Raw genomic sequence first — 22085 nt, 5'->3', positions numbered from 1 at the left:
ATTTGAGATGTTTCTCGACTTTGGTCACTCGTGTAACTGAAGCATCATTGTGATGCGGGGGCTCTACGTTTGGGGTGGTCCAACTCCAGATGCATTCCTCGTCGTAATCATACATTTCTCAGCAGATAGTCTCATACCAAGACCCTCCACATGCACGTGAGGGCTGTGTCGAAACTCCCTCAGCAGATGTGTTCCACCTCCCCACTCGTGCCCTCCTTCGGGCCAAGGTCTCTGCCCACCGTGCGCTCGAAGACTTCCATCATCACTCCGAAGAGGGAGCGCGTCAATGCGGCGTCCCAGCGGCCCTTGGAGGACTGGTCTCGGATGAAGGCGTGTTGGGCCTGGACCTCGAAGAACTGCGTGCCGCGTGGGAGGGGATGCATAGAGACGAATAGGTCAGATGGGTGAGAACGGGGGAAGAAGCAAGGCGTACGGAGACGGTGACATTAGCGTCTTCGAGGGTCTTGCGGATAAGGTCTCGGCCCGCGCGGGGGACGTGGGTGTCCTGCGCGAGGAAGAGGTGCATAGGCGTCAGACCGCGCAGATTCCACAGCACGACCGGGCGGCGCGCATATACCCACCTGTTTACCGAAGATCATCTGCGCATCGACATCCATTGAGTCAGCATGTGCGGGTTGGGTAGATGGGGAGGGCACGTACGACGAGCTCGGCCTTGCCGGTCAGTTCGCCGTTGCGGACGCGGATGAGGGAGTCGTCGTTCTTGCCCTTGCCGAGCGTCCCGCTGTGGACGTCGGTTGCGAACCAGCATACGGAGGCGAGGACGCGGGGGTCGAATGCCGCCTATACGGAGTCCATGAGTCGGTGATGAGGAGAGCGTTGCGGGGGCACGTACCCTGAAGGCCTATCGAGATGAGGGTTTGAGCGCGGGGAAGAAATATTGGGAACTTGTGTACTCACAAGGTGACCGCCAAGACACATGCCAGTCACTTGGTAGTTTGGCATGCCATAGCATCAGAGACGTCGCCGGAGTATACGATTATGAGCAACTGACCAGCAATCCGCCCATTGCAGTTCTTCAAGGAGGAGAGGAGATCGATGGTGAGCGTCGCATCCTGATAACCATTCAGAAGCACTTCTCGTGAATGGGTGAAAACCCGAACGTGCATACCTCGTCGTACGCAGCGAGCTCTTTCTCGATCTATTACCGAGCTCATGGAACGCTAAGCGTCACAAAATGGATTCGGCGTGCCTTGTATTTGTTACCTCTGTCGGTGCCTGAAGAGATGCGAATGAGTCTAGACCTCGGGATATGCGATGGCGAGATCCGCACCTTCTGTGTCGTACGGGATGGCCTCGGGGCCCTGAAACTCGTGGTACGAGGACGGACAGGCTAGCACGTTGAGAAAGACAGCTGGCTTGCGCACGACGGACGCGCTTACCAACTACATAACCCTGACTCGCAATCTGTCCGGCGAACCGTTCGACAGGCCCAGTAACCTGGTAGATCTCGCTAAGATGCAGTGGTCAAACGGTACCAACCTCGATGGTAAGGAGCAATGCACACCTAAAGACAACGACACCTGGGATGTGCTGTCAGCCAACGATGCTGAACACGCTCAACACTTCAATCGGATTACCTGGGAACTTGGCATGGGGATATGCAGGTAGGTCGGGAGAGATCACGAAGATCCTGATCTTGTTGCCGTTGGGGTCAGCTTGGACGGGACGTCGTGGTAGGTTGACTTGACCAACATGGTGGTTGTCTGTCAGTTGTTGTCGTTGACGGTCGACGCTCAGCCGTATATGTAGGTCCATGGAGTGGGTCCAGAATGGGCCCAGAGAGAGCCTGAGAGTAAACCGGACGGAGCGGCCCGGCCCACGTCCGATCGCACAGATCTGGATCTGACAACGTGGGCTCCCGCGCGGGCGCCTGCGCACTGGCTGTGGCAAGCGAACGTGCGTGTCTGCCAGGAACGACAGTCTCCTCCGCTCACCAGCCAGAATATATTTTGTCCCTGCAGAGCTCGTCTGACAGCACCCCTCCCTTTCTCTCCTCACCCGCCAACTCACCGCACAGCACCCTCGCAGCCATGGTCACCCCCGTCGCCCGAATCCGCGCCTTCCAACCTTCCGACGACAAGGATGTCCGTTTCATTGTCGGGAAGGCTGCCATGGAGCCTCTGGCTGTCGCCAACATGAAAGGTGCAGTCCGCATGCACATACATGGGAGCTCGCACTAAGCATACACACAGTATACATGCATCCGGTTACACTGGCCATTTGGGGTGGCTTGTCATGCATATTCATCCAGTACATGCAGTGGTGGCCACACCCAGACTACGGCATCCTCGGATACCTGCTTCCGCTTCCAGGGTTTGCATCCATGGCGGTACCGTTGATGTTCCTGTGCGATTGGTATGTGTTCCCTCATGTTTCACTGCCGCTACACAACCCACCGTAGCTGAACAACCTCCGCCGCGGCTACCTCCAGGTTCAACCGACACCCCATCGAAGAACAAATGCAACAAGTCCTCCACCGGCCCGACCTCGTCAACATCGCCGCCTGGTACGCGCGCTCGCCCTCCTCGGGTGTCTGGATCCTCGAGTTCGGCGACAAGTTCGTCGGGCTCATCGCGCTCGACGCCTCGCTCGACTCCACCTCCACCGCGCCCTCACCGCCACGCAGTCGCTCGCCAAGCGCGGCAAGAAGGCCGAGTTCCCCAAGGGCACGAGCTACACCGCCGTCGTCCGCCACTTCTACGTCGACGAGGCGTACCGCCCGGCCGGCGCCCAGCACGACCTCCTCCTGTTCGCGCTAAGCATGCGTTCGAGAGTGACCCGACGGTGCAGGAGGTGAAATGCGACGATAGCCCGCTGAGGAAATATGCGGGCGATGCGCTCAGGAAGGCGGGCTTTGAGTTGGAGTGGAAGACGGATAAGATTGGGATGCTGGGGTGGCAGAACAGCCTGCGCACGCTGAACAGGAGCAAGTGGACGCCAGTGGCATAGAATAATGTAGTACCATCTTGTTGCATTTAGAGTCGCTACATACAGCACATAATCTTCACATTTGGGCATATCGTACAATCATAATGAAGCTTAAGACACATAGCTTTAGGCTGAGACCTACATTCACGTACTGAGGAACGCTGCGATATTCTTCACAGCCACCTCCCAGTACTTCTCGTGGATGGGAAAGTCATGCCCCGCGCCCTCAATGGTGATCAACTGCGCGTGCGGGATCCGTTTATTGATCTCCAGCGCGTCCGCGTACGCAACCAAAGGATCGAGCGTGCCCTGTTCCCAAAGCTATGTCAGCATCCCGCGCACAGGAAACGCGGAATGGTGGTACGTGAATGATGAGGACCTCTATCTGCTCCCGTTCGCCCTTGCGTGTGCGCGATCTTGTCGAACGCCCAGAGGAGCCCGTGAATGGGTCCGCCGTGCAGGCAGGAGTATACGCCCTCCGCGTAGCCGGGGAGCAGTTCGTGCTGCAGCTTGATGAGCTGTTCTGGCGTATCAGCTCATCGCACATAGCATATGACTGGTCGAGATGACCCGGACCTCTTGATACTGGGGAATGGGGCTGCTGACTTGCAGGGGCTGCAGGCGCGACTGGTCAAGGCGCGATCGAGAATGAGCGATGCTCTCACACACCTTGCCGTCCGGGCCCGTGGTGGTCCGGGGGCGGGTCACCTTGCTGTGGTGAGAGTGTGGTTCGGTAAGGTGACATCCGGCGAATCATCCGCACTGACCTCGTGAACTCCGGCAGAAGCCATCAATACAATCTTGCCCGAGACCAAGTGCGGTAATGTGGCCGCGAAGGCAGCTGTAATACCGCCTCCCTACACTCCATGCGCCTGCATGAGCTGTATAGTGAGAATGTGTCGATATATGCGCGCACCATGGAGAACCCGGCGATATGGGCATGCTCCCACTTAGATACTGCAGGAGGAGCGCCAACTGAGTGACGAAGATGTTGGCATGATACGCCGTCTTCGGCGCGTCGCTGTAGCCCTTCCCGTAGAGGTCTGGATGGACTCCGCCTCAGCTTCCAGGTACTTTGGAAGGATAGTACGGCGAGCCCTACGCACCATAGACCAGGACCCTGAACCCACGCTCAGCGAGGTAAGGCCCGAAGTGCTTCCAGGTCACGCCCGGAGTCGAGAGACCGTGGATCAGGACGACCTACGTTAGGTCTCGAAGTATCGGCGCCTGCACGAAAGTCAAAAGAGAGAGGACGTACCTTCACGCCGTCCTCGGGACCTAGCAGCCAGTAGCGTGTACGGCCATACGGGAGCTGGACGTAGCCGCCTACGGTCGACGTGCTCGTGAGCAGTTGTCGCTTTCATGCAGGTCGAGTGTAATTACCATTAGGGAAGAAATCCTCAGGGTATATCTGTCTGATCCTGGAGTCGGGCGGGAGGGCCGCGATTGAGTGGTGAACAGGGAATGGGTGCTGCGGGGCATGCATTCATGTCCTGCGCCTTCTCGACGAGCCTATCGCGCACCTCCGTGTCCGTCATGCTTCCCGACTCTGCTCGGATTAAACGCGCCGATGTCTCACTGCGTATTGGGGGCAAGCACGAAGGGAGGTCAGAACTTGACTGCCTCTTATCCTTGCCGATGTCTGCCCTCTTCGACTCACCTCGAGTACTTACGTCCCACGGCTGAATCAGCTGATCACCAGACCTCGCCATGTCCAGCATCATCTGCGCAGACTGTCGGGGGTTTGTCGGGACGTTGGGAGGCGGGATGGCTGGTATGGCAATGACACAGTACTGCCACTGGCAGGAACCAAGTCGCGGGCTGGGTCACCAGCGTCATCGCTGGATTGATCGGTGCACCGATCAAGTTGATGCGCCTCTCCCGCGCGTCAAGCCAGAAGAAGCGAGAGTTGAGTCCAAGTTGAGTCGTTGAGTCTGTGTCAACGTTGCGCCTCCACCTTGGCCAAGTGCGCAGCTTCGACATGTGTCCTTCAAAAGATCACAACTAGGCTGAACAAGACGTGTCTCATCTGTTAACCTGTTCGTCCCCGCTGAGACTAGAATCGAAGTCTGCCTTGTTGCCCGAGCATGAGTACAAGCACAACATGCACGACCTGTGAGTCTTATACACCACCCATCGCTACATCCCCGTCGGGCCCTACAGCACCAGGTACACCGTCCGTATCTGACAACAGTGCCTCTGCAGCACGCCGGACGTTGGCAATCTTTTCTCGCATGACGCGGATCGATTCGGGGAAGAGGTCCTGCGGCGCGTACGCCCCTTCTGACTCGACCGTGACTATACAAGCGCATTGTGAGCAATGATCCACGCACGGAAGCGACGAAGCGAGGATGATAGAAAGGCATGCTCACAGATGAACCAGTCCCTGATCCTTTTGAGCTCTACACAGCCCTCGAACTCCTTATGCCGGAGCACCTCGCGGGACATGCTCTCCTTCCGCAGGTTCTGCTCGTCAATCGACACCTCCCCGTCCTTGCTCACTTGCACGACTCCAGGGCTGAAGCATTTTGCGAACTTCTGTGCGAGGTGTGGCGGGACAGGTTTTGAGGGGTTGAAGACGACAAGGGGATGGAGGCGGTAGGATGCGGTGGCTGAGAATATGGAGTGAACAATGAGGTTCGATTAGGATTAGCACCGTGACTACTCACCGACAGGACTCCATTTTGCGTGGTCTTTCCCGACACCTTTAATTGCGTGGAGGTCCATGTCAATCTCTTGTCCTGGTCGGAGTTTCGCAAGAACAATGTTCTATGCAGCGGGTCAACCCAAAGGCAATCGCGTACAGAGTAGCTGCAACTCACTTTGTTTGTTGGTGCAGGAAGAGGAAGAGCACCAGTGAACACCGAAGCCTGCTCGCCCTGAGGAACCACTCGAGGTCACCACTCAGCACCTCCTCATTTATGAGCTTTCGCGGCGCGCCTTTCTCCTTCGATGAGTTCTTGTCAACCTCACACGTCACGTTGAGCTTGAACACGATTGTGTCCTGATCTGTGGGTACGCCATTCGGACTTCGGGGCTTGAACATGGCTGGGGGGACGTTCAATGGGACGAGCCCGATGCGATGTGCGAGAACTTCGTCATGGATGACGGAGGTGTTGTTCCATACGTATACATGTTCTATTGCAATAGTGGGGATCTGTAAAGGACTAATTAACTTGACTGGAGGCTGTGCGGGTCGGCAGTACGCACTTCTGCAATGAGGATTCTCCGGAACGCATTCGCGATGGACGCGTCGACGCCGACGAGGTCAAACTCCACAGACCGCTGAGATAGCCTTTTGACGTCCACTTTCAGGTTCTACTCATGCGATTCGTCAGTATCCACACACATCCCAGCAGCCCGACTCACCTCCTTGAACTTCGCCAAGTCCCAACTATGGTCCTCGCCAGGGAAGTGGCCTGGATACTCCGTGCTGGACACGTCTGACACGCGCTCCGCATGCACGCCGACATGCCGCTTGGGTTGTAGACAGATGGAGGAAGCTTCGACGAGGAGGCAGCGGCAGAGGAGGATGCCATTTTTCGCAAAGAACGGGCGCTTGAGCGCGAAATGTGTGCGTAGGAAGAAGCGTCAGGCGATCTCAGATCCGAGAGGGTCGATCGCCCCGCGTCCGCTTGTCCGCCATGCCGCCTCTACTCTCCTCCACCCTCGCCCCTGCCGCGGCGCGCACCCAGCCGTTCGTGCTCTTGCAGACCTCAACAGCGCAGCAATGTCTGGATGTGATCCGCTACGCTCTGCTCGAGACCACGAGCAAGGCCGAGGGGTGCACTCTGCTGTTCTCTCTGCTTTACCCACCCTCGACCCTAGTAGAACGCAGTCAGCTAGCCGCTGATCGCCTACAAACCTTCGACTGGACATCTCATGTTCCCGGTTATGATGACGATGACTTTGACATCAAGTCCGAGATGCTCAGAGTTGTGCAGGACGGTGAGCGCATTCCAGTCGTGACGCGATACGGTACGCTCAATGTGAGAATCAGCACCCCAGGGTCCATTGACTGTCATCATCGACTCCGTTGACACCATCCTCTCTGATATGGGCTCAATATCGAAGGCCGAGCAGCTCCTCGCTTCGTTACTCTCTCTTGTGAAGTCTCGAAAAGGTACGCTTAGCGGACAAGCCTACTGGCTGCAGACTGAATGAGTAATCTAGGCTTCCGTCTGGTGGTGCATCTTCACGCACCATCGCCTCTCACAACCATCCTCACTCAAACTCGCTTCTCTTCCAGCCTAACGCACGTCATTGCCCACCCGACCGCCCTCATCACACATCTCGCAACCGCGTACCTCACCCCACCTCCGCCGCTCTCGCCACCTGAGAAATTCTGGCGGGTCTTCATCCCCATCGCAGAGCGGCATTACGAAAGCGAGAAGCTTATTTTTGGCTCGGAGGGCGAAGGGAGCGGCGGCAGCGAGTTCGTGGCAGAGATACTCGTACGAGGCGCGGATGGAAATGGGCGCCGGCGCGGCGTCGAGAGGGTGTTGGAGGGTTGGTCTGGAGGCGCGCCGTGCGAGCTCAGCGCATTGGTAGCACTGAAGACGCTGTTCGTGAAAAGGGCTGCTGAGGAGGTATGCGTCAGTGTCATGATGTCCAGGATGGCTGGCTTATAGTCGTCGCTACAGGCAACGCCTGATCCTACCCAAAACCTCTCCTTCAACCTCAACCTCACGGATGAACAGCAGAGGTCTCGCGCGCAAGTACCCTTGCCTTATGCGCATGAAGGGAAGCCGATGGAGAAGGCGAGTATGCCGCCGCCAGCTGCTATCCTCTACGATCCGGATTCAGCGGATGATCTGGACGATGATGACCCGGACGAGGATTTGGATATCTAGCAGCTGTCGTACTCAAAAGGTGTAAACTCTGTACGAGGGGGGCAGAAGCCATGATCTTCAACCACCAGTCTGGCGCAAGGTGAGACTTCCAGTTGACGCCGTCGACTTTAGTTTGCAGGAATCAGGTAGGTCTATCAACGACACGCACGCTGTCTGTCAGTTCTGCGTTACCGTGTGCGCCTCTGAGTTTGTTTTATGGTCATAGCGAGTTATATGAGTTGATTCACATTCTTCATGTCAGTGGTACCAGTGAAGAAACGAGATTGGTGTTGGTGAGTGTCGGGTGAGTGTGCAAGTTACCGAGCGCTTAAAACACCTTGTTCTGACCCCCACTCTCATCTTCTGGTGGAAGGCTAAAGCTTGTCCTCTCAAGACGCGGCATACAATAGGTGCGGGACCAAGCTCTGTTTTGGCCCTTGTGCTATCTGTATATATGGAACAGCAAGGATCTGGGACCCGATCACAACGGGACAAAGACAACATGCCCAACCGCCACCATCTGCCGTGCATTTACTGCGTATTACGCCACGCAGACGCGCCTCATTCGCACATCGGCGCCCCACCCACACCTAACACGTCCACTTCAGGATGCGACGCCCGCTCCGGACATCCCGCCCTCCCTCACCAAGCCTTCGTGCCCTCGGCCACGATCGACACTCGCGCAGAAGCCACACTTCTACAGACCGTACCCTGCTCCGCGGTGGCGCGGACCAGTCTACCGTGGCAAGAATTCCACACAGACGACAGCGGCGCCGCTTATAGACATTGGAAGACCCGGTTCACCGATTCCTACACCATTGCCAGAACCGTCGATATCTCGATGTGGCCCCATGATGGCAGGAGTCCAATCACCGGCACTACAGCATACTGCTCCGCCGCTCACCCATCGAAAAGCAGACGCACGGATCCTTTCAGGCGGCCCGCCGACGGCAATGCACCTTCCTCAGGAGGTCGAGCCTTCGCCCGGGGTGATAATCGAGATTCGCAGTTATTGCGCCAGCGATTTGCGGCCCCAGTACCCATCCGGCCCTTCAGCCTAACAGTACCCACGGATCCCACGGCAGAGGTCTCTCTCGGGACCTACCCGGACAAGATGATGCCGCCGAAGTGAGTACTGGCTCGGGGCCAGGATGTTTCTGCAGCCTATTCTGAGCCGAGTGGGTCTTCACAATAATAGAACCACCTTGTTCGACACATGTTCTGACGAGTAGCCTGTGGGTATGCACAATTGGCGGTTACACAATAGAGCAAGATCAGGACGATCCATTTCGTTTCCTACACTGCCGGTAGTCCACGGTAGGACAAGTGTTGTGTCCCCGGGCATGTAGTATGGGTACCTGCGGTAATGTCAGTGACCACCACACCACGAAATAATAGCATAGCCGACATTAAACATGGACATCGGACTTTCTCCGCAAGCCTCCATTGAACCCGACATCTTCAGCCCACTCCGTTAATTTGGTTTCGGGGCGCGCCCCGCGATTCCATACCTCCCCCCCTGGCAGAGTGTTCATTACTAAACCCTTGGCTAGACAATATGGACCTGATTACTGCTTGCACGTCGTGCCATTGACTAGCTACCAATAATGAACAGGTAAGTGTTGTCACCTTTGGCCGGCTTTTGTTCAGCTTATGTAGGCCAAAGCGTTGCACCATAAGCTGCCGGCGCCGGCATTCTAGTGGTTGATTAGCGCTCTGGCCAACAAGGACCCACAAGCCGCTTTGCCCCGCCAATGCGTGTGCTTATAATGGCAGCTGAGGAATTGTGCGCTGAAATTCACTTCTCGGTGTTCTTGAGAATCATCTCCAAGCACCTCACTCTGGCTGTGCCAGCACTAGTTTCTTGTCGACCGCTCATTATCACACTGGCACCATGATGTTCACTGTGTCGGTAATTGTCCACACAGGCGACATCGTCTTCAATGACGAACCTGATGCCGAATTGCTACCGGACGAAGCCAGTACAGCTCGCGCACCATGTACTCCCAGTCGCCAGTCCACTCTGAAGCCAGAAGACTTTTCATGGAATCAAGATACCAGTCGTTCCGTGGTCATGCCGGGAGGATCGACCGCCGCCTCGTACCCGCAAGTCGATCGTAACATCTCTAGCGTGAGCCCGCTTGGCCACTCTGGCGACTCGGAATGTCAGAAGCCAATTCCCCCTCCCCGGCCTCCCAGGAGTCCCCTTCGACCGGCCCCCGTCGCATTCACGGATCCTACAATTGATCGGGGTCTCAGTGATTCTGCGTCAGTCAATCCAAACAGTTGCGTGGAAATACTTCAACAAACCGCTGAACAGGTTGCGCACCGCCACTGAGACAACTGAGCCCAATTCAGTCCGAGTCGTCGACAACGCGGACCAGGCAGAGAAATGCATCGAGCATAGTGCACTTGACAGTTGCATCCGTTGCGAGCCTTAATTTACCGCGAACAGTCGGGAAGGAGGATTCCTTATATACCAGAGCGTTTATGGAGACACGGCAAGCGGGGGACCGCTGACAGGCATCTGGTAATGGTGTGATTGTATACCTGAAACCATATATAGTGCTTTGAGAAACCAACCCAACAGACGAATGGTTTCCGTCTTTCCCAAGTTCTATGCCACGATAACCATCCATACCAATGCAGAAAGATGCCCGGGGGGCGGCCGTTCGATGTGTCCGTAATGTATGGTTTGATGATAAGAGCGACCGGAGCGTCCGGTAAATGGACAGGCTTATGCGAGTGGGAGAACTATGTCACGAACAGAGATGGAAAGTCTTGAGGTGAAAAGCAATCTACAACAAAGGTCTGGGTATCAGTCGCTGAATACATTGAATTTGGTAACCCCAAACCTTCTTGTTCGTCCCGAAACACTCTACCCAACCAGCCGATTAACATGATCAACCGGCAGCTCGAGCCCCAGCGCCCGTAAGAACCCCCTCTCTTCCTCCCTCTCCACAGCTTCAACCATAGGCGTCCCACCCTCCGAGCTGCCCGACGACCCAACCGCCGTGCTCGATGCACGGACCAGCTCAATCTGTCTGATCACAGGCTCGCCACCCTCGAAGGGCTCGCCCAGTCTCGTCGCACCTCCGCGAACCAGGGTGTCCCCAGGCTCGTCGAAGTCCATGCTGCAGTTCGTAGCCTCCGAGCGAGCGTCCACAAAGAAGTCAGCATACGACGAGTTAACACTGATGCCGCTCGCTACGCTCTCCAAGAGTGTCGCCGTCCCGGCGAAGCTCATGCTATCGAGGTCTGAATCCGGCGATGGATACTCTTCCATCCCGGCAATCTCTCCCGCCACCTCCAAGTCAAGCGTCCTGGGCACAGGCGCGTCGTCCCGATCACGCCTGAAGTCCGCATCGTTCGAGCGTCGCGCCGACGTAGTCGGTGAATCAGCCGTGACACGCGGAGAAGATGGCGTCGGCGTCGGCATGACGAACCCAAAGCCAGGCGTCATCATGTCGAACCGCACTCCAGTATCGATGATCGTGCTGAACGTGCTTCCTCTACCACGGCGATGAGGAGGACGTGGGCTCGACGTCCCTGAGGTGTTCGGCGTAGCGGTGGCGTCCGTGCTCCCACTACTATTTGCTGCACGGTCGCTCTCGCTACTGCGCCGTCCAACGGAGACTATCATGCTTCGGGCACGCATGGCGCGCCGCGAAATGGCGGATGAGAGTGAGAATCGGCGCGAGGGCGCTTGTGCCTCCGTCTCCGGGGCAGGGACTGCGTATGCCTGCACTTCATCAGGGCCAGGACGCTCGATGGGTACACGTTCACGCAGAGCGGGTTCGTACGGAGATTCCATGGCAGACGCTGATGTGACCAGCTCCGTAGAAGCCTCCTCAATAACCCGCTCAGGGCCGAGTTTAGGACTCTGCACCACGTCAGCGGGTGGGGTTGCGGCCTCGCGATCACGTTCAGGATGGTCCGCACCCTCAGGCAGCCTCGGCTTGTGCATCCTGAACTTCGACCCCGCGACCTCGATCATATCGCGCCTCACGTCCTTCTCCTTCCCCACAAGCATGCTCGTATGCCTCGCGCGCACATCCTCCTTCGACGTGCTCGCCGCCGGGCCGATTAAAGGCGTGGGCGCCTGCACTCGTATCTGGGGTTGGTCCAAGAACGCGCGCCTTGCCGCGCTGCTGCTCACGACCATGCTGACCGGCCTGGCTCTCTCCTTCCCCTTCTTCGAGCCGGCCACAGCGCTCTTCAGAGACGACTGGCTGATTCGCGTCCAGTCCGGTGGGCGGAATCATACTGACGGGCCGCACTGGGTCGATGCGGCGCGGGTCCGGTCGCACGTCGAGGACTTGGGGAAGTCAGGCACGGGTGGTGTGGTACGACCGTCGTCTTCAGCGGTCAAACCGTGATCTCGACAACGCTGAAGACAAGGAGAATCTCCGCGCCTGCTTTGCCGTCACCGGCGCGGGCGGTGCTTTCTCGCTGCTAGCTTCTGGGGCTTTGCGGGGGCGGTCACCGTTCGCGCTCGTGTCGGGGTAACACGGGTCTGCGGGGCATAGTCGCTGCTAGAGGCGCCACGATCCTTCTTGAACTGGATGGAAGGGCTGCCGCGCATATGCTGCAAGGGATCGACACATCCCTTCGACGCAGACTCCGGGTCATCAATGGGCAGGAACGAGTCGCGCCGAGGCGACGGGGGGAGTCGGAAGGCGACTTCGACATCCTCAGTGGCAGGGACCGGCGCGACGCGCGCGCATCCCGGGCAGGAGTTCGGGGACAGGGCGAGATATCGGGTGCTCCTGCGACAACCAGAACAATGACACACTGCATTCCACGCGATAGTACACATACACCCACCGATTCAAACTCGACCTTCGTCACAGTCGTCTTCGCGTCTTCTTCACTGCGAACTCTGGCGTAGGTCCTTCGATACCTACACCCGGTCCAGGCGCCTTCACATTTTGCCGCCAAATAAGCTCAAGAACTTTCCTCCCAGCTTCCGCATCTTCCCAAAGACTGGAATCTTCGCTGGCCGGTGACCCCCATCCGCGCCGTCAGGGTCATCCTGGACATGCTGAACTTCCACACGGCTGCTAAGCGTTTGCCTACGTTCACGCGGCGTGCTACGATGAACGGGCGTATGTGGAGAGTGCAAGAGCGGTGCGCTCATCCGTCGGTGCGCATCCGGATCGCTCCTCGACGGCAGCGTCTCCCGCCTCGTCATACTCGTCGTCATCTTCCCGTCTGCCCCAGGAGTGCGCGGGAACGCAGTCATGTCATTCCCGCACTGAGCGGCAACCACAAGCGACGGGCTACGCACATGCAACTCGTTGCTTACGCGCGGAAATGCGGGGGCGGCAGCGGGCTCCGCTCTGATATCTCTGAGTCAGCCAGCAGCACCTCCGACAGCGCAGAGTGCAGCGACGTAGGCAGCGACAGCGAAGAGCTCGTCGCGGCGGCCGCGAACGCGTCCAAGTCCCCCGCCATGAGCGTATACGGCGAATTGAGCGGAGGCTGAGGGTTCTGGATTGGGCCGACGTCAGCAGGGAGCACCGGAGAGTCCGTGCCAAGGCTATAGGCAGACGGCGAGGTCAGCGGAGAGGAAGCGGCCTGCCCGACGTCTTCATGAGTTTCTGAGGAATGTTCGTGGCCGCTGCTCGTGGGCACGGGGAAGAACGTGGTCGCCATGGCTTCGGGGTTGAAGGCTGCAGGTTCGCCGTCGCGGAGCACGGGGGAGCCGACAGCAGACGGTGTAGAGAATTGAATGGGCGACTGCGATAGGCGCGGACTCTGCAGAGAGACATTGTTCGCCTTCGGGGACGAAGCACCGCCTCCCAGTCCAGGCTGATGCGAGTTAGCGGAAGAGGCTCCGAAAAGTCCAAGAGCGGCGGATTGCGATACGCCGCGCGCGTCGCGCCGCGATGCGGGTGGAAGTCGGCCGTATTAGAGCTGGATACAGTGGTATTAACGTTGATTGTGTCTATGGTGGTATCATGCGAGAAAGAGTCCTGGTCGTGGCGTGGCTGGTCATCGAAAGATTGGTAGAAAGAGGTGGACTCGGAAACGAGGCTGTCTTTGGTGATTTGGGTGTAAGGAGCTTCTGTACGCGGAGAGAGCCAGAGCGGACCTTGGATCGACTGTGGGGTGAGGACGCCCTCAGAGTCCTGCAGCAGCGTCGGTATATGCGCCTAATTAGACTTTGAGGAACAGGGCTTACAGTCTGATCACTGAAAGTCGAGGCCTGCGACAACGACGCACTCAGCGGCGCGCTCGTCGACGCAGGGCTGGGCATTGCCATGGGCTGCGAAGCCCGCCGCTCCCGACTCGCGCTCCCACAGCGCGCCCTCATCCTCAAAGCCTGCTTCTCGAAACGATCGGGAACCCCAGCCCTCTTCAGCGAGCGCCGCTAGGTCCTCGCCGTGGTGCTTGCGGGGGCTCAGATGGCGAAGTTCGGGGAGCTGGGGCGGTGCGTCATCGCTGTACACGGGCAGGCGCTGGTCGTGGTCCTGATCCGAGGCGGAAGAGTTGGGCCACGCGCCGGGGAAGAAGGGCGTGGACGTCTTTCGACGCCAGCGCAGCGTGGGCATCCTGCTGGACCACGAACGGGGGACGGCTGCGCGCGACGGTGCGGGGGCGGACGGCGTGGTGGTGGTCGTGGAGAGCGAAGGAGAGCTGGTGGCGGCTCATGCGATGTCTGTTGAGAGCGGCGACATTAGCTGTGGGTAGAAGGCGGCCTCGAAGCACCACACCTGCCATTCCTGGCCTGTAGCAATCCTATTTGGAACGGAAGCCAGCCAACGTCACGACACCTTCCCGTCAGTAGCTGCCCGCACGTCCTCTAACACCGCCACTTGTCCGCGCAGACAGACACCCACCGTGCAACAACAAACGGATCCGAAACAAGAGTGCGGCGCGCAATTATCAGTGACAGGACGCTCCATTAGTCTGGCCGTAGATGTCTACCACATCCAATCCACTCTAGCAGTGTCAATGCAACAATTCAAAGAGCCCGAATCCAGCTCAGAGCTCGCCCTTGACCGCCTTGCTCACGCTTTCCGAGAAGTAGTCGACGTTGTGGCCGTTCAGACCCGCCATCGAGATACGGCCATCCGCCGTCATGTAGATGTGCGCCTTCTGCGCCACGCCTGCGTCTGCGGCGTCGTCAGGCCAGTGAAGCTGTCGCGCCGTCATCAGCATCACCTCACAGACGATCACATGTCGCCGCACCTGAACATGCCGATCTGGCTCTTGATGTGTCCCCACTCGCCGGCGTCTTGAGCGAGACGAGGTTGTCGTACAGGCGGTCACGCATCGAGATGATGCGGTTCGCCATGCCCTTCACCTCGTCCTCCCACTCCGTGTACAGCTCCGGGCTGTTCAGGATCGTGCTCGCGATCCGCGCGCCATGCAGCGGCGGGTTCGAGTACATCGGGCGGACGATGATCTTCAGCTGGCTCTCCAGACGCTTCTTCTCGCCCTCGTCCGCGCACGTCACGGAGAACGCACCGACACGCTCGCCGTAGAGACCCATGTTCTTGGCGAACGACTGCGAGAGCGCGACCTGGTGGCCCTCCGAGACGAAGTGACGCAGGGCGAACGCGTCACGCGTGGTGTCGCCCGAGGCGAAGCCCTGGTAGGCCATGTCGAAGAAGGGGAAGAGCGACTTCTCCTTGATGATGTCGGAAATCTCCTTCCACTGCTCGGGCGTCGGGTCGACACCGGTGGGGTTGTGCGCACAGGCGTGCAGCAGGACCAATGAGTTCGTAGGAATACTCTGGAAATGTATATTAGATATGAATGTCTAGTCGCTGGAGTAGCTAATCTTACCCTCAGGTCCTCCTTCAAGCCCTGAAAGTCAAGACCCACGGTCTTCTTGTCAAAATACCGATATTGCTTGACCTCGAGGCCGGAGTCACGGAACACAGCAGTGTGGTTACCCCACGAAGGGTTCGGGATGTAGATCGCCTTTGAGTGGGGGAAGAATTTGTGGAAGAACGCGCCACCAATGCGCAGGGCACCCGTGCCCGAGATGGACTGCACGACAGCGACCTAACCATAACTCCTCATGAACTCCCTCGTAGTTTACTCGTGTCTAATAGCACGCACCGCGCTGTCATTCAACGGCTTGCTGTCCGCGCCATACGCGAGCTTTGCTGCGGCCTTGGTGAATTCAGGAAGACCGCTGATGGGCAAATACTCCTTGTCGGGGTTGTTCGCGGTCAAGAATTCTTCTGCCTTCTTGACACTGCTGAGCACGTAAGGCTTGCCATTGCCGTCGCGGTATGCGCCAACACCAAGGTTGATCTTGCGAGAGTCCTGGTCGGCCTTGAACGCCTCGGTCACGCCTAGAAGGGGGTGTGAGCACTGCGGGATATAGTCGGGGAGTCATGGGGTCGCAGAGAAGGGATGGGTCGATGAGGTCGACTGTCGAGCAGCGTGACGGTGAGAGCAGGACGAAGTGGATGCCGTCGCTTCGGGCGATCCCAGGCCAGGCAAGTATGTAACCGGCAGCCGGCGTTAGGCACACGTCTGCGGGAAGACTCACCCAAAATGGGGTCCGGGGGGCCGGCGGGGACGTTGGCCCACGTCGAGAGGGCGGCGGCGGCACGGACCTGCCTGGGGGCGGCGCGGGCGAGGGGGCGGGCAATGGCCTGCATTTTGGGCGGGCGGGGTGGAGGGCGAGATGGCGCTGGCAGTGGCGGTTGCAACAGGAGTCGGGAGGACTCGTGTCAGGCTCAGGCTGCCAGCTCAAATGGCCGCGTTTCACGGAGCTAGAGCGGCGACTCGCCGTGACTCGGCCCGCCTAGGGTTAGCACCAGACCTAACCCTAGCACAGCGTCCCGTCCCATCGATCGACTCATCCAGAGCGTGACTCGCCTCCGCCACACCCTTTCCTTGTATCGCAGCAGACCGCACACTGACCGACAACCACCATGGCTGACACTCAACCCATACAGAACCCTCCCGCAGAACAGCCGTGAGTGCAGCTCTATCCCCCTCACAAAGCCTGCTAAATTTCCCCAGGGCGGAGGAAGGCGTCGACGCAAAGGGTCCGTCCAAGAGCGAGCTCAAGAAACGCGCAAAGGAGGCAGAGAAGCAAAGAAGGCCGCAGAAAAGGCCGCACGGCAGGCAGAGCTCGACGCCCAAAAGGCCGCCGCGGAGGTGGTACGCATCCCCGCCTTCTCAGGCCGTCCCATTTGACAGACACCCCTCCGCTATGTCCGCACACAGGACTTCGCGACGGAGTTCTACGGCAAGCTCCCCCTGAACAAGTCGCAGGCGCGCCCGCGGCGGCCCCGCGTGCGGATTGCGGCCCTCACGCCCGACATGGACGGCACGCAGGTCTTCCTCCGCGCCCGCGTCCAGACGTCGCGTGCCCAGGGCAGCAAGATGGTCTTCTTCAACCTCCGCCAGCGCATCGACTCCATCCAGGCCCTGCTCACCGTCTCGCCCGAGAAGGTGAGCAAGCAGATGGCCAAGTGGGCCGCGGGTCTCGCTATGGAGAGCATCGTGCTGGTGGAGGGCACCGTGAAGAAGACGCCAGAGCCGATCAAGAGCGCAACGGTGGGAGATGTTGAGATCCACATTTCGCAGGTTTGTGTGCGTCTCTGGGAGAAGACAGCCCAAGACTGAACGCCACACCATCCAGATCCATCTTGAGTCCGGCCTCGAGACCGTGTTGCCGTTCAGCGTCGAGGATGCTACACGCCCTGACACTGAAATCGAGACGACAGAAGACGTGCAATTCAAAAGGGTGCTCCTGGACACTAGACTGAACAACCGCATCGTTGACCTAAGAGTACGTCCACGTTCTCGACCTGCAACCACGCTTGAAGTAACACAGACCCTCAGACAACGACCAATCAAGCTGTCTTCAAGCTGCAACATGCGATCGGCGGTCTGTTCCGTGAATATCTAGAGAGCAAGAACTTCATGGAGATCCACACGCCAAAATTGCAGGGCGCCGCGACCGAGTCCGGCGCGTCCGTCTTCAAGGTCAGCTACTTCAAAGGTGCGCACTGCTCTTCGTCCTGTCTGCCGTCCTCTCCTCATACTCAACGTCATAGGCAACGCTTACCTCGCGCAATCGCCGCAACTGGCGAAGCAGATGGCCATCGCGGCCGACTTCGAGCGCGTCTACGAGATCGGGCCCGTCTTCCGCGCGGAGGACTCGAACACGCACCGGCACATGACGGAGTTCATCGGCCTCGATCTCGAGATGGCCATCGACGAGCACTACCACGAGGTGCTCGAGCTCCTCGACGGGCTCTTCCTGCACATGTTCCGCAGCCTCAAGCAGACGTGCGCGAAGGAGATCGACACCGTGCGCCGCCAGTTCCCCGCGGACGAGTTCAAGTGGCGCGAGGGCCCCGAGGGCACGCTCCGGCTCAGCTTCGCGGAGGCGGTGGACATTCTCGTCGCGGACGGCGTGCCGAGGGACACCCTGGACGACATCAAGTGAGTCCCGCCTACCGCCATCCGCGGCGTCTCATTTCTCACACGCATCGCCGCAGCACGGAAAATGAGAAGCGGCTCGGGCGGCTCGTGCGTGCCAAGTACGACACGGACTACTTCATCATCGACAAGTTCCCGATGGCGCTCCGCCCGTTCTACACCATGCCCGACCCGGCCGACCCGACGCTCTCCAACTCGTACGACTTCTTCATGCGCGGCGAGGAGATCCTCTCCGGGCGCAGCGCGTGCACGACCCCGCCCTCCTCGCGGAGCTCATGCGCGCCAAGGGCGTCGACCCCGCGACGATGGGCCCCTACCTCGACGCGTTCAGGCTCGGCTGCCCGCCCCATGGCGGAGGCGGTATCGGCCTCGAGCGCGTGCTGATGCTGTTCTTGAAGCTGAACAACATCCGCCGCGCGTCGCTATTCCCGCGCGACCCCAAGCGGCTGGAACCGTGATGGTAGAATCTGACTCGACATGAAGGTTGTATGCTGTAGTAATGGCTCCAACGGGTGTGGTAGCAGATAGAAACAGAATGTATCGATGATGGTCAGCTTTGATCAGTATAGTGCAGAGCTTAGTACTAGTACTTGTTGTCTCCGAGTTGAGTGAGCGAGCAGTGCAAGCAGTCCAAAAAACAGAAACAACATGGAATCAACACATCAAGTTGCTATCAGAACCAATGTGTTCGCATTTACTTCAGAAGCAATCCAACAAATACCTTTGCACTATGAATGCGCTGTATCTCATTCCATTGCTGCAATCTTGCTACTACATACACAGATTTTGTAAGGGTTGCAGCCCATGTCATTATCACTCTCAACTCAAGGACTACTTAGGCTGAGGCCCGAGACATGTCACCCGAGTCGTAAGTAAACCAACCACAGACCCTGCCAAATCGAGCAGACCATCAAATGGCATAAGGTTAGGGTTAGGACCGCGTAGGGACAAAGAATAAGGCCCGCCCAGCCCGAGGGCCGGAACGGGACAGGGAAATATTGAGACGATGCATGAGCCGAAGCCCATACAAACCGCAAGGCCCCCCTGAGGACATGGTCGCCGTGCTATGAGAGACCCCTACGGCCAACGCTCCCGATACGTGAAGGGGATCGTTCCATCAAGGTAAGTATGAGGTGTTCAGATGGCGGGGGATGCCTTAAGTACCCCGACACGTATGCGCACGGACCATCATGTTAAGGGCAGGCTGAGTCGTGCTTGGCGAAGCGAGAGGCCTGTCAGGACAAGTCAGGAACACGAAAGTACATGATTATGACCACGGACAGTGCATGCGTATATGGCGGTGGCACGTCCCATTCAATGCACTTGCGACCCAAATGCGATTTCGGTTCCTGACGAGGTGCGGACGGCCGACCACGGTTCCATACAGTTGACAGCAAGACGCGCAGATGCTTCAATATCATTTCTTTGTGCTGGCGATCTCTACAGCGTCCATAATGGGTGCGGAAAACGATGAATGAGGAAGTATTATAGGTAGCTAGGAAGATTGCTGCAACAACACAAATGAAGGAACAGATACTACAATATGCACATCACGGTTGCCGCTGCCTATGCATGCATGCTACACGCGCACACTCAGACCGCAGAATATTGATACAATAAGCAAGCAAGACACTGACGACCGCGGTGCACTCTCCGACGATAGCCTCGCTTCGTACTACTATCACCGCCTCTCTCGTCGATTCCGATGCCGGTCTGAGCGGGAGCTCGCGCTGCCGATCATGTTGGCAGGGATGGTGCCCCGCTCCAGGGCAGCAGCAATCATCTCCGCAGGGAGGTCGATATGCACGCCCTCCGAGTACGCATATGCGTCGAGCGGCGAGTAGGCAGGTGGTGGACGGTCCGGAACGACTGAACTCCGTGACGAACCAGCGGCTGACAAGCCAGAAGACGCGAATGCCTGCAAGCGGATGTCGCGTTGGGGGTCCGGGGTGGGCGGCTCGGGGCCGATCGGCGACTCCGGAGGCGGGTGGACGTGGATTGCGAGCTCCGAACCTGTTATCGACGAGCGCGAGCCCGTGCGCGGATGAGTGAGGCTGAATGGCTGGGGACGAGGGACGTTGAATTGGTTCGCACCTGCTCGCGAGGGCGACCGTGACGTTTGCGAGGACCCGGATGACCACTCGCCTTCGCCGCCGACGACGCCAGACTCAGGGTTCGCACTTCGGGTCGGGGAAGGAGGGAGATTAGCATTAGGAGGTTCGTGAAAGGGCAGGTCAGTGGGCGATATGTACCTCCGCGATGTCGAGGCAGCCCCTTCGGCGCCGGTATCCATCTCTTCCTCGATGGGCGTGATGGGTGGTGGTGGTGTCTCGGGAGGACTGGGAGAGGTTATCGGGCTAGCCTGCATCGACGAAGATCCAACTGGAGTGGCAGTGCCTAGCGCACTCCTCGGCCTACGAGAGCGATGGGAGCGTCGTGAACGAGAGGAGCCTGGAGGGGGGCTTTGAGGGGACACAAGACCGCTCTGCACGGGCATAATGTCACCACCGGCAGCTAGCAGCAGGCTTCCACGCTCGCTGCCGTAAGGAGGCGGCGGTGCCAGCGTCCCGACACTAGGCGCCAGACCCCACTTCTTCACATTGGCCTCAATGAAGACGAATCCAGACTGTCCCAAGTTAACGTGTACGCTGCATGGGCCATCTGCCCCAATAGTAGGGAACAGGTTCCAGTTGTTGAGGCCCATGTATGCGTCCTCCATCTTGCGGCCGTTCTTGGTAAAGAACACCGTACCCGTGCGAGGTCGGTACCCAACACCAAGAACGTCGCCCTCCTTGAGCGGCATGCCACATGACTGGGCGGTGAACGGGTAGTTGTGAGACTTGTCGCCGTTAGAATGGTAAGCCACGGAGAAGCGGCACAAGCCGGGAAGCCGGAACCACGGGTACGGCTTTGTCGCAAGACCCACGGCGACGTTGGTGGTTTCCGGGAGGTCGAACATCTTGACCTCCCAGTAGTACACCTCGTTCAACTTTGGCAGAGGGAGATTGGACTGCACGCAAGTGGCTGACGACGGATCTGGGAGAAACGTGATCTCCGTGCGCGCGTGCACCAGCATGGAGTTTATCGCCTCGAAATCCGGCTCGAACGACCATGCCGACACGCCCTTTTCCTGGATGGAAAGGAACTGCGAAAGAGTGATATCGGTCGGGAACGAGTTTGGTCGGTACTGCAGCTGATAATCTGCGAGGAGATTAATTGGGTATGCTGTATTCGACGATCAAAAGACGATCATAACATACCCTTCGCACGCGCATATGCTCTGCGGTCAGCCTCGGATACGGTCTCAAGCCAGCGAGACTCCACACCCTCGAAGCCGCCCTCGCCTTCGATGAGATCTTCGCGGCTCATGTCGATGGGGCCGTCGCTGTCGCGCAGCATGATGCCGCGTCTGCGGCGAAGGAGGATAATGCATAGCAGGAAGATGAGGAGCAGAAAGAGAAAGGTAGAGAGCACGATGAGAAGGGGAAGGAGGACGTAGAAAGCATCGTGGTTGCCACCGCCAGGCGGGAGCTCGTCGTCGTCGGACATGTCGAACGCGGGTGCGGTGCTGACGGCGGCGGCAAGCGTATCGCGTAGGGCGCCGTAGCCGGTGGTGAGGGCGTCGGTATGGTCGTCCCAGTGGTCGTGGGCGATGCGCTCGACGCTGCCCATAGGGACTAGAAGAAGGGGAAAGCAAAGGAGGTTAGTGAAGGCAGCGCAAGCACTGGTCGCGGTGAGAAGCTGAGGCGGGGCGGTCTGAACGGAGATGATGATGAGCAGCGGTGCAGTCGCACGCCCGGCTCTCGGTGGGAGACCCCGGGCACGCGCCGCGGCCGGCCGACGCCCGGGCTGCCGAGGAGGCTCCGGAGGCACGCGGGC

General features: G+C 58.6%; 11 protein-coding genes across 11 annotated transcripts; 4 read left to right on the top strand and 7 right to left on the bottom strand.

The window, feature by feature from the left end:
- Positions 1-68: 68 nt before the first annotated feature.
- Positions 69-1777, bottom strand: B0H18DRAFT_971588 (dienelactone hydrolase). Its single transcript, XM_048043812.1, has 10 exons — positions 1689-1777; positions 1583-1656; positions 1401-1471; positions 1263-1351; positions 1130-1159; positions 1013-1073; positions 919-947; positions 661-801; positions 434-505; positions 69-356 (listed from the first exon to the last, which is right to left on the bottom strand). The coding sequence occupies exons 1-10, from the start codon at positions 1713-1715 to the stop codon at positions 180-182; spliced, it is 771 nt and encodes a 256-aa protein (XP_047900734.1). The 5' UTR covers positions 1716-1777; the 3' UTR covers positions 69-179.
- Positions 1778-1944: 167 nt separating this feature from the next.
- B0H18DRAFT_971585 (uncharacterized protein) lies at positions 1945-2971 on the top strand (the record flags this gene model as incomplete). Its single annotated transcript, XM_048043811.1, has 5 exons — positions 1945-2163; positions 2214-2376; positions 2453-2582; positions 2648-2769; positions 2796-2971. The coding sequence occupies exons 1-5, from the start codon at positions 2052-2054 to the stop codon at positions 2968-2970; spliced, it is 702 nt and encodes a 233-aa protein (XP_047900733.1). The 5' UTR covers positions 1945-2051.
- On the bottom strand, positions 2972-4581 carry B0H18DRAFT_971582 (Alpha/Beta hydrolase protein). Its single transcript, XM_048043810.1, has 10 exons — positions 4473-4581; positions 4333-4420; positions 4208-4275; positions 4056-4149; positions 3934-3992; positions 3866-3898; positions 3717-3806; positions 3526-3576; positions 3423-3467; positions 2972-3258 (listed from the first exon to the last, which is right to left on the bottom strand). The coding sequence occupies exons 1-10, from the start codon at positions 4485-4487 to the stop codon at positions 3094-3096; spliced, it is 708 nt and encodes a 235-aa protein (XP_047900732.1). The 5' UTR covers positions 4488-4581; the 3' UTR covers positions 2972-3093.
- A 177-nt stretch (positions 4582-4758) lies between these two features.
- Positions 4759-6603, bottom strand: B0H18DRAFT_971567 (insert subdomain of RNA polymerase alpha subunit). Its single transcript, XM_048043809.1, has 8 exons — positions 6441-6603; positions 6319-6402; positions 6160-6267; positions 5861-6106; positions 5772-5828; positions 5619-5718; positions 5322-5561; positions 4759-5247 (listed from the first exon to the last, which is right to left on the bottom strand). The coding sequence occupies exons 1-8, from the start codon at positions 6486-6488 to the stop codon at positions 5072-5074; spliced, it is 1059 nt and encodes a 352-aa protein (XP_047900731.1). The 5' UTR covers positions 6489-6603; the 3' UTR covers positions 4759-5071.
- Positions 6419-7926, top strand: B0H18DRAFT_203929 (uncharacterized protein). Its single transcript, XM_048037105.1, has 4 exons — positions 6419-6897; positions 6950-7072; positions 7123-7538; positions 7593-7926. Exons 1-4 carry the CDS (start codon positions 6594-6596, stop codon positions 7800-7802), a joined length of 1053 nt encoding a protein of 350 aa, XP_047900730.1. The 5' UTR covers positions 6419-6593; the 3' UTR covers positions 7803-7926.
- B0H18DRAFT_203807 (uncharacterized protein) lies at positions 7908-8984 on the top strand. Its single transcript, XM_048037104.1, has one exon. It carries the CDS (start codon positions 8236-8238, stop codon positions 8911-8913), a length of 678 nt encoding a protein of 225 aa, XP_047900729.1. The 5' UTR covers positions 7908-8235; the 3' UTR covers positions 8914-8984.
- Positions 8985-10286: 1302 nt separating this feature from the next.
- Positions 10287-14566, bottom strand: B0H18DRAFT_971548 (uncharacterized protein). Its single transcript, XM_048043808.1, has 11 exons — positions 14124-14566; positions 13969-14095; positions 13580-13915; positions 13090-13541; positions 12710-13063; positions 12599-12654; positions 12294-12464; positions 12156-12240; positions 10637-12013; positions 10549-10579; positions 10287-10398 (listed from the first exon to the last, which is right to left on the bottom strand). The coding sequence occupies exons 1-9, from the start codon at positions 14336-14338 to the stop codon at positions 10660-10662; spliced, it is 3150 nt and encodes a 1049-aa protein (XP_047900728.1). The 5' UTR covers positions 14339-14566; the 3' UTR covers positions 10287-10398; positions 10549-10579; positions 10637-10659.
- Positions 14567-14672: 106 nt separating this feature from the next.
- B0H18DRAFT_971542 (pyridoxal phosphate-dependent transferase) lies at positions 14673-16460 on the bottom strand. The gene is made up of 5 exons (XM_048043807.1): positions 16297-16460; positions 15858-16096; positions 15579-15800; positions 15015-15525; positions 14673-14896 (listed from the first exon to the last, which is right to left on the bottom strand). The coding sequence occupies exons 1-5, from the start codon at positions 16406-16408 to the stop codon at positions 14772-14774; spliced, it is 1209 nt and encodes a 402-aa protein (XP_047900727.1). The 5' UTR covers positions 16409-16460; the 3' UTR covers positions 14673-14771.
- A 185-nt stretch (positions 16461-16645) lies between these two features.
- Positions 16646-18664, top strand: B0H18DRAFT_1100745 (uncharacterized protein; the record flags this gene model as incomplete). Its single annotated transcript, XM_048032500.1, has 7 exons — positions 16646-16728; positions 16776-17345; positions 17401-17550; positions 17604-17763; positions 17819-18209; positions 18266-18451; positions 18538-18664. The coding sequence occupies exons 2-7, from the start codon at positions 17079-17081 to the stop codon at positions 18662-18664; spliced, it is 1281 nt and encodes a 426-aa protein (XP_047900726.1). The 5' UTR covers positions 16646-16728; positions 16776-17078.
- Positions 18665-18950: 286 nt separating this feature from the next.
- On the bottom strand, positions 18951-19325 carry B0H18DRAFT_971536 (uncharacterized protein). Its single transcript, XM_048043806.1, has one exon. It carries the CDS (start codon positions 19230-19232, stop codon positions 19038-19040), a length of 195 nt encoding a protein of 64 aa, XP_047900725.1. The 5' UTR covers positions 19233-19325; the 3' UTR covers positions 18951-19037.
- A 562-nt stretch (positions 19326-19887) lies between these two features.
- Positions 19888-21755, bottom strand: B0H18DRAFT_1081751 (concanavalin A-like lectin/glucanase domain-containing protein; the record flags this gene model as incomplete). The annotated part of the gene is made up of 2 exons (XM_048031438.1): positions 19888-21407; positions 21467-21755. 2 exons carry the CDS (start codon positions 21753-21755, stop codon positions 19888-19890), a joined length of 1809 nt encoding a protein of 602 aa, XP_047900724.1.
- Positions 21756-22085: the final 330 nt, after the last annotated feature.

This window comes from Fomitopsis serialis, assembly GCF_022376445.1.
Source record: "Fomitopsis serialis strain Sig1Antser10 chromosome Unknown B0H18scaffold_2, whole genome shotgun sequence".
Taxonomy (NCBI): Eukaryota; Fungi; Basidiomycota; class Agaricomycetes; order Polyporales; family Fomitopsidaceae; genus Fomitopsis; species Fomitopsis serialis.
The sequence above is the reverse complement of the archived record's forward strand: the minus strand, read 5'-3'. Positions and strand labels throughout refer to the sequence as shown.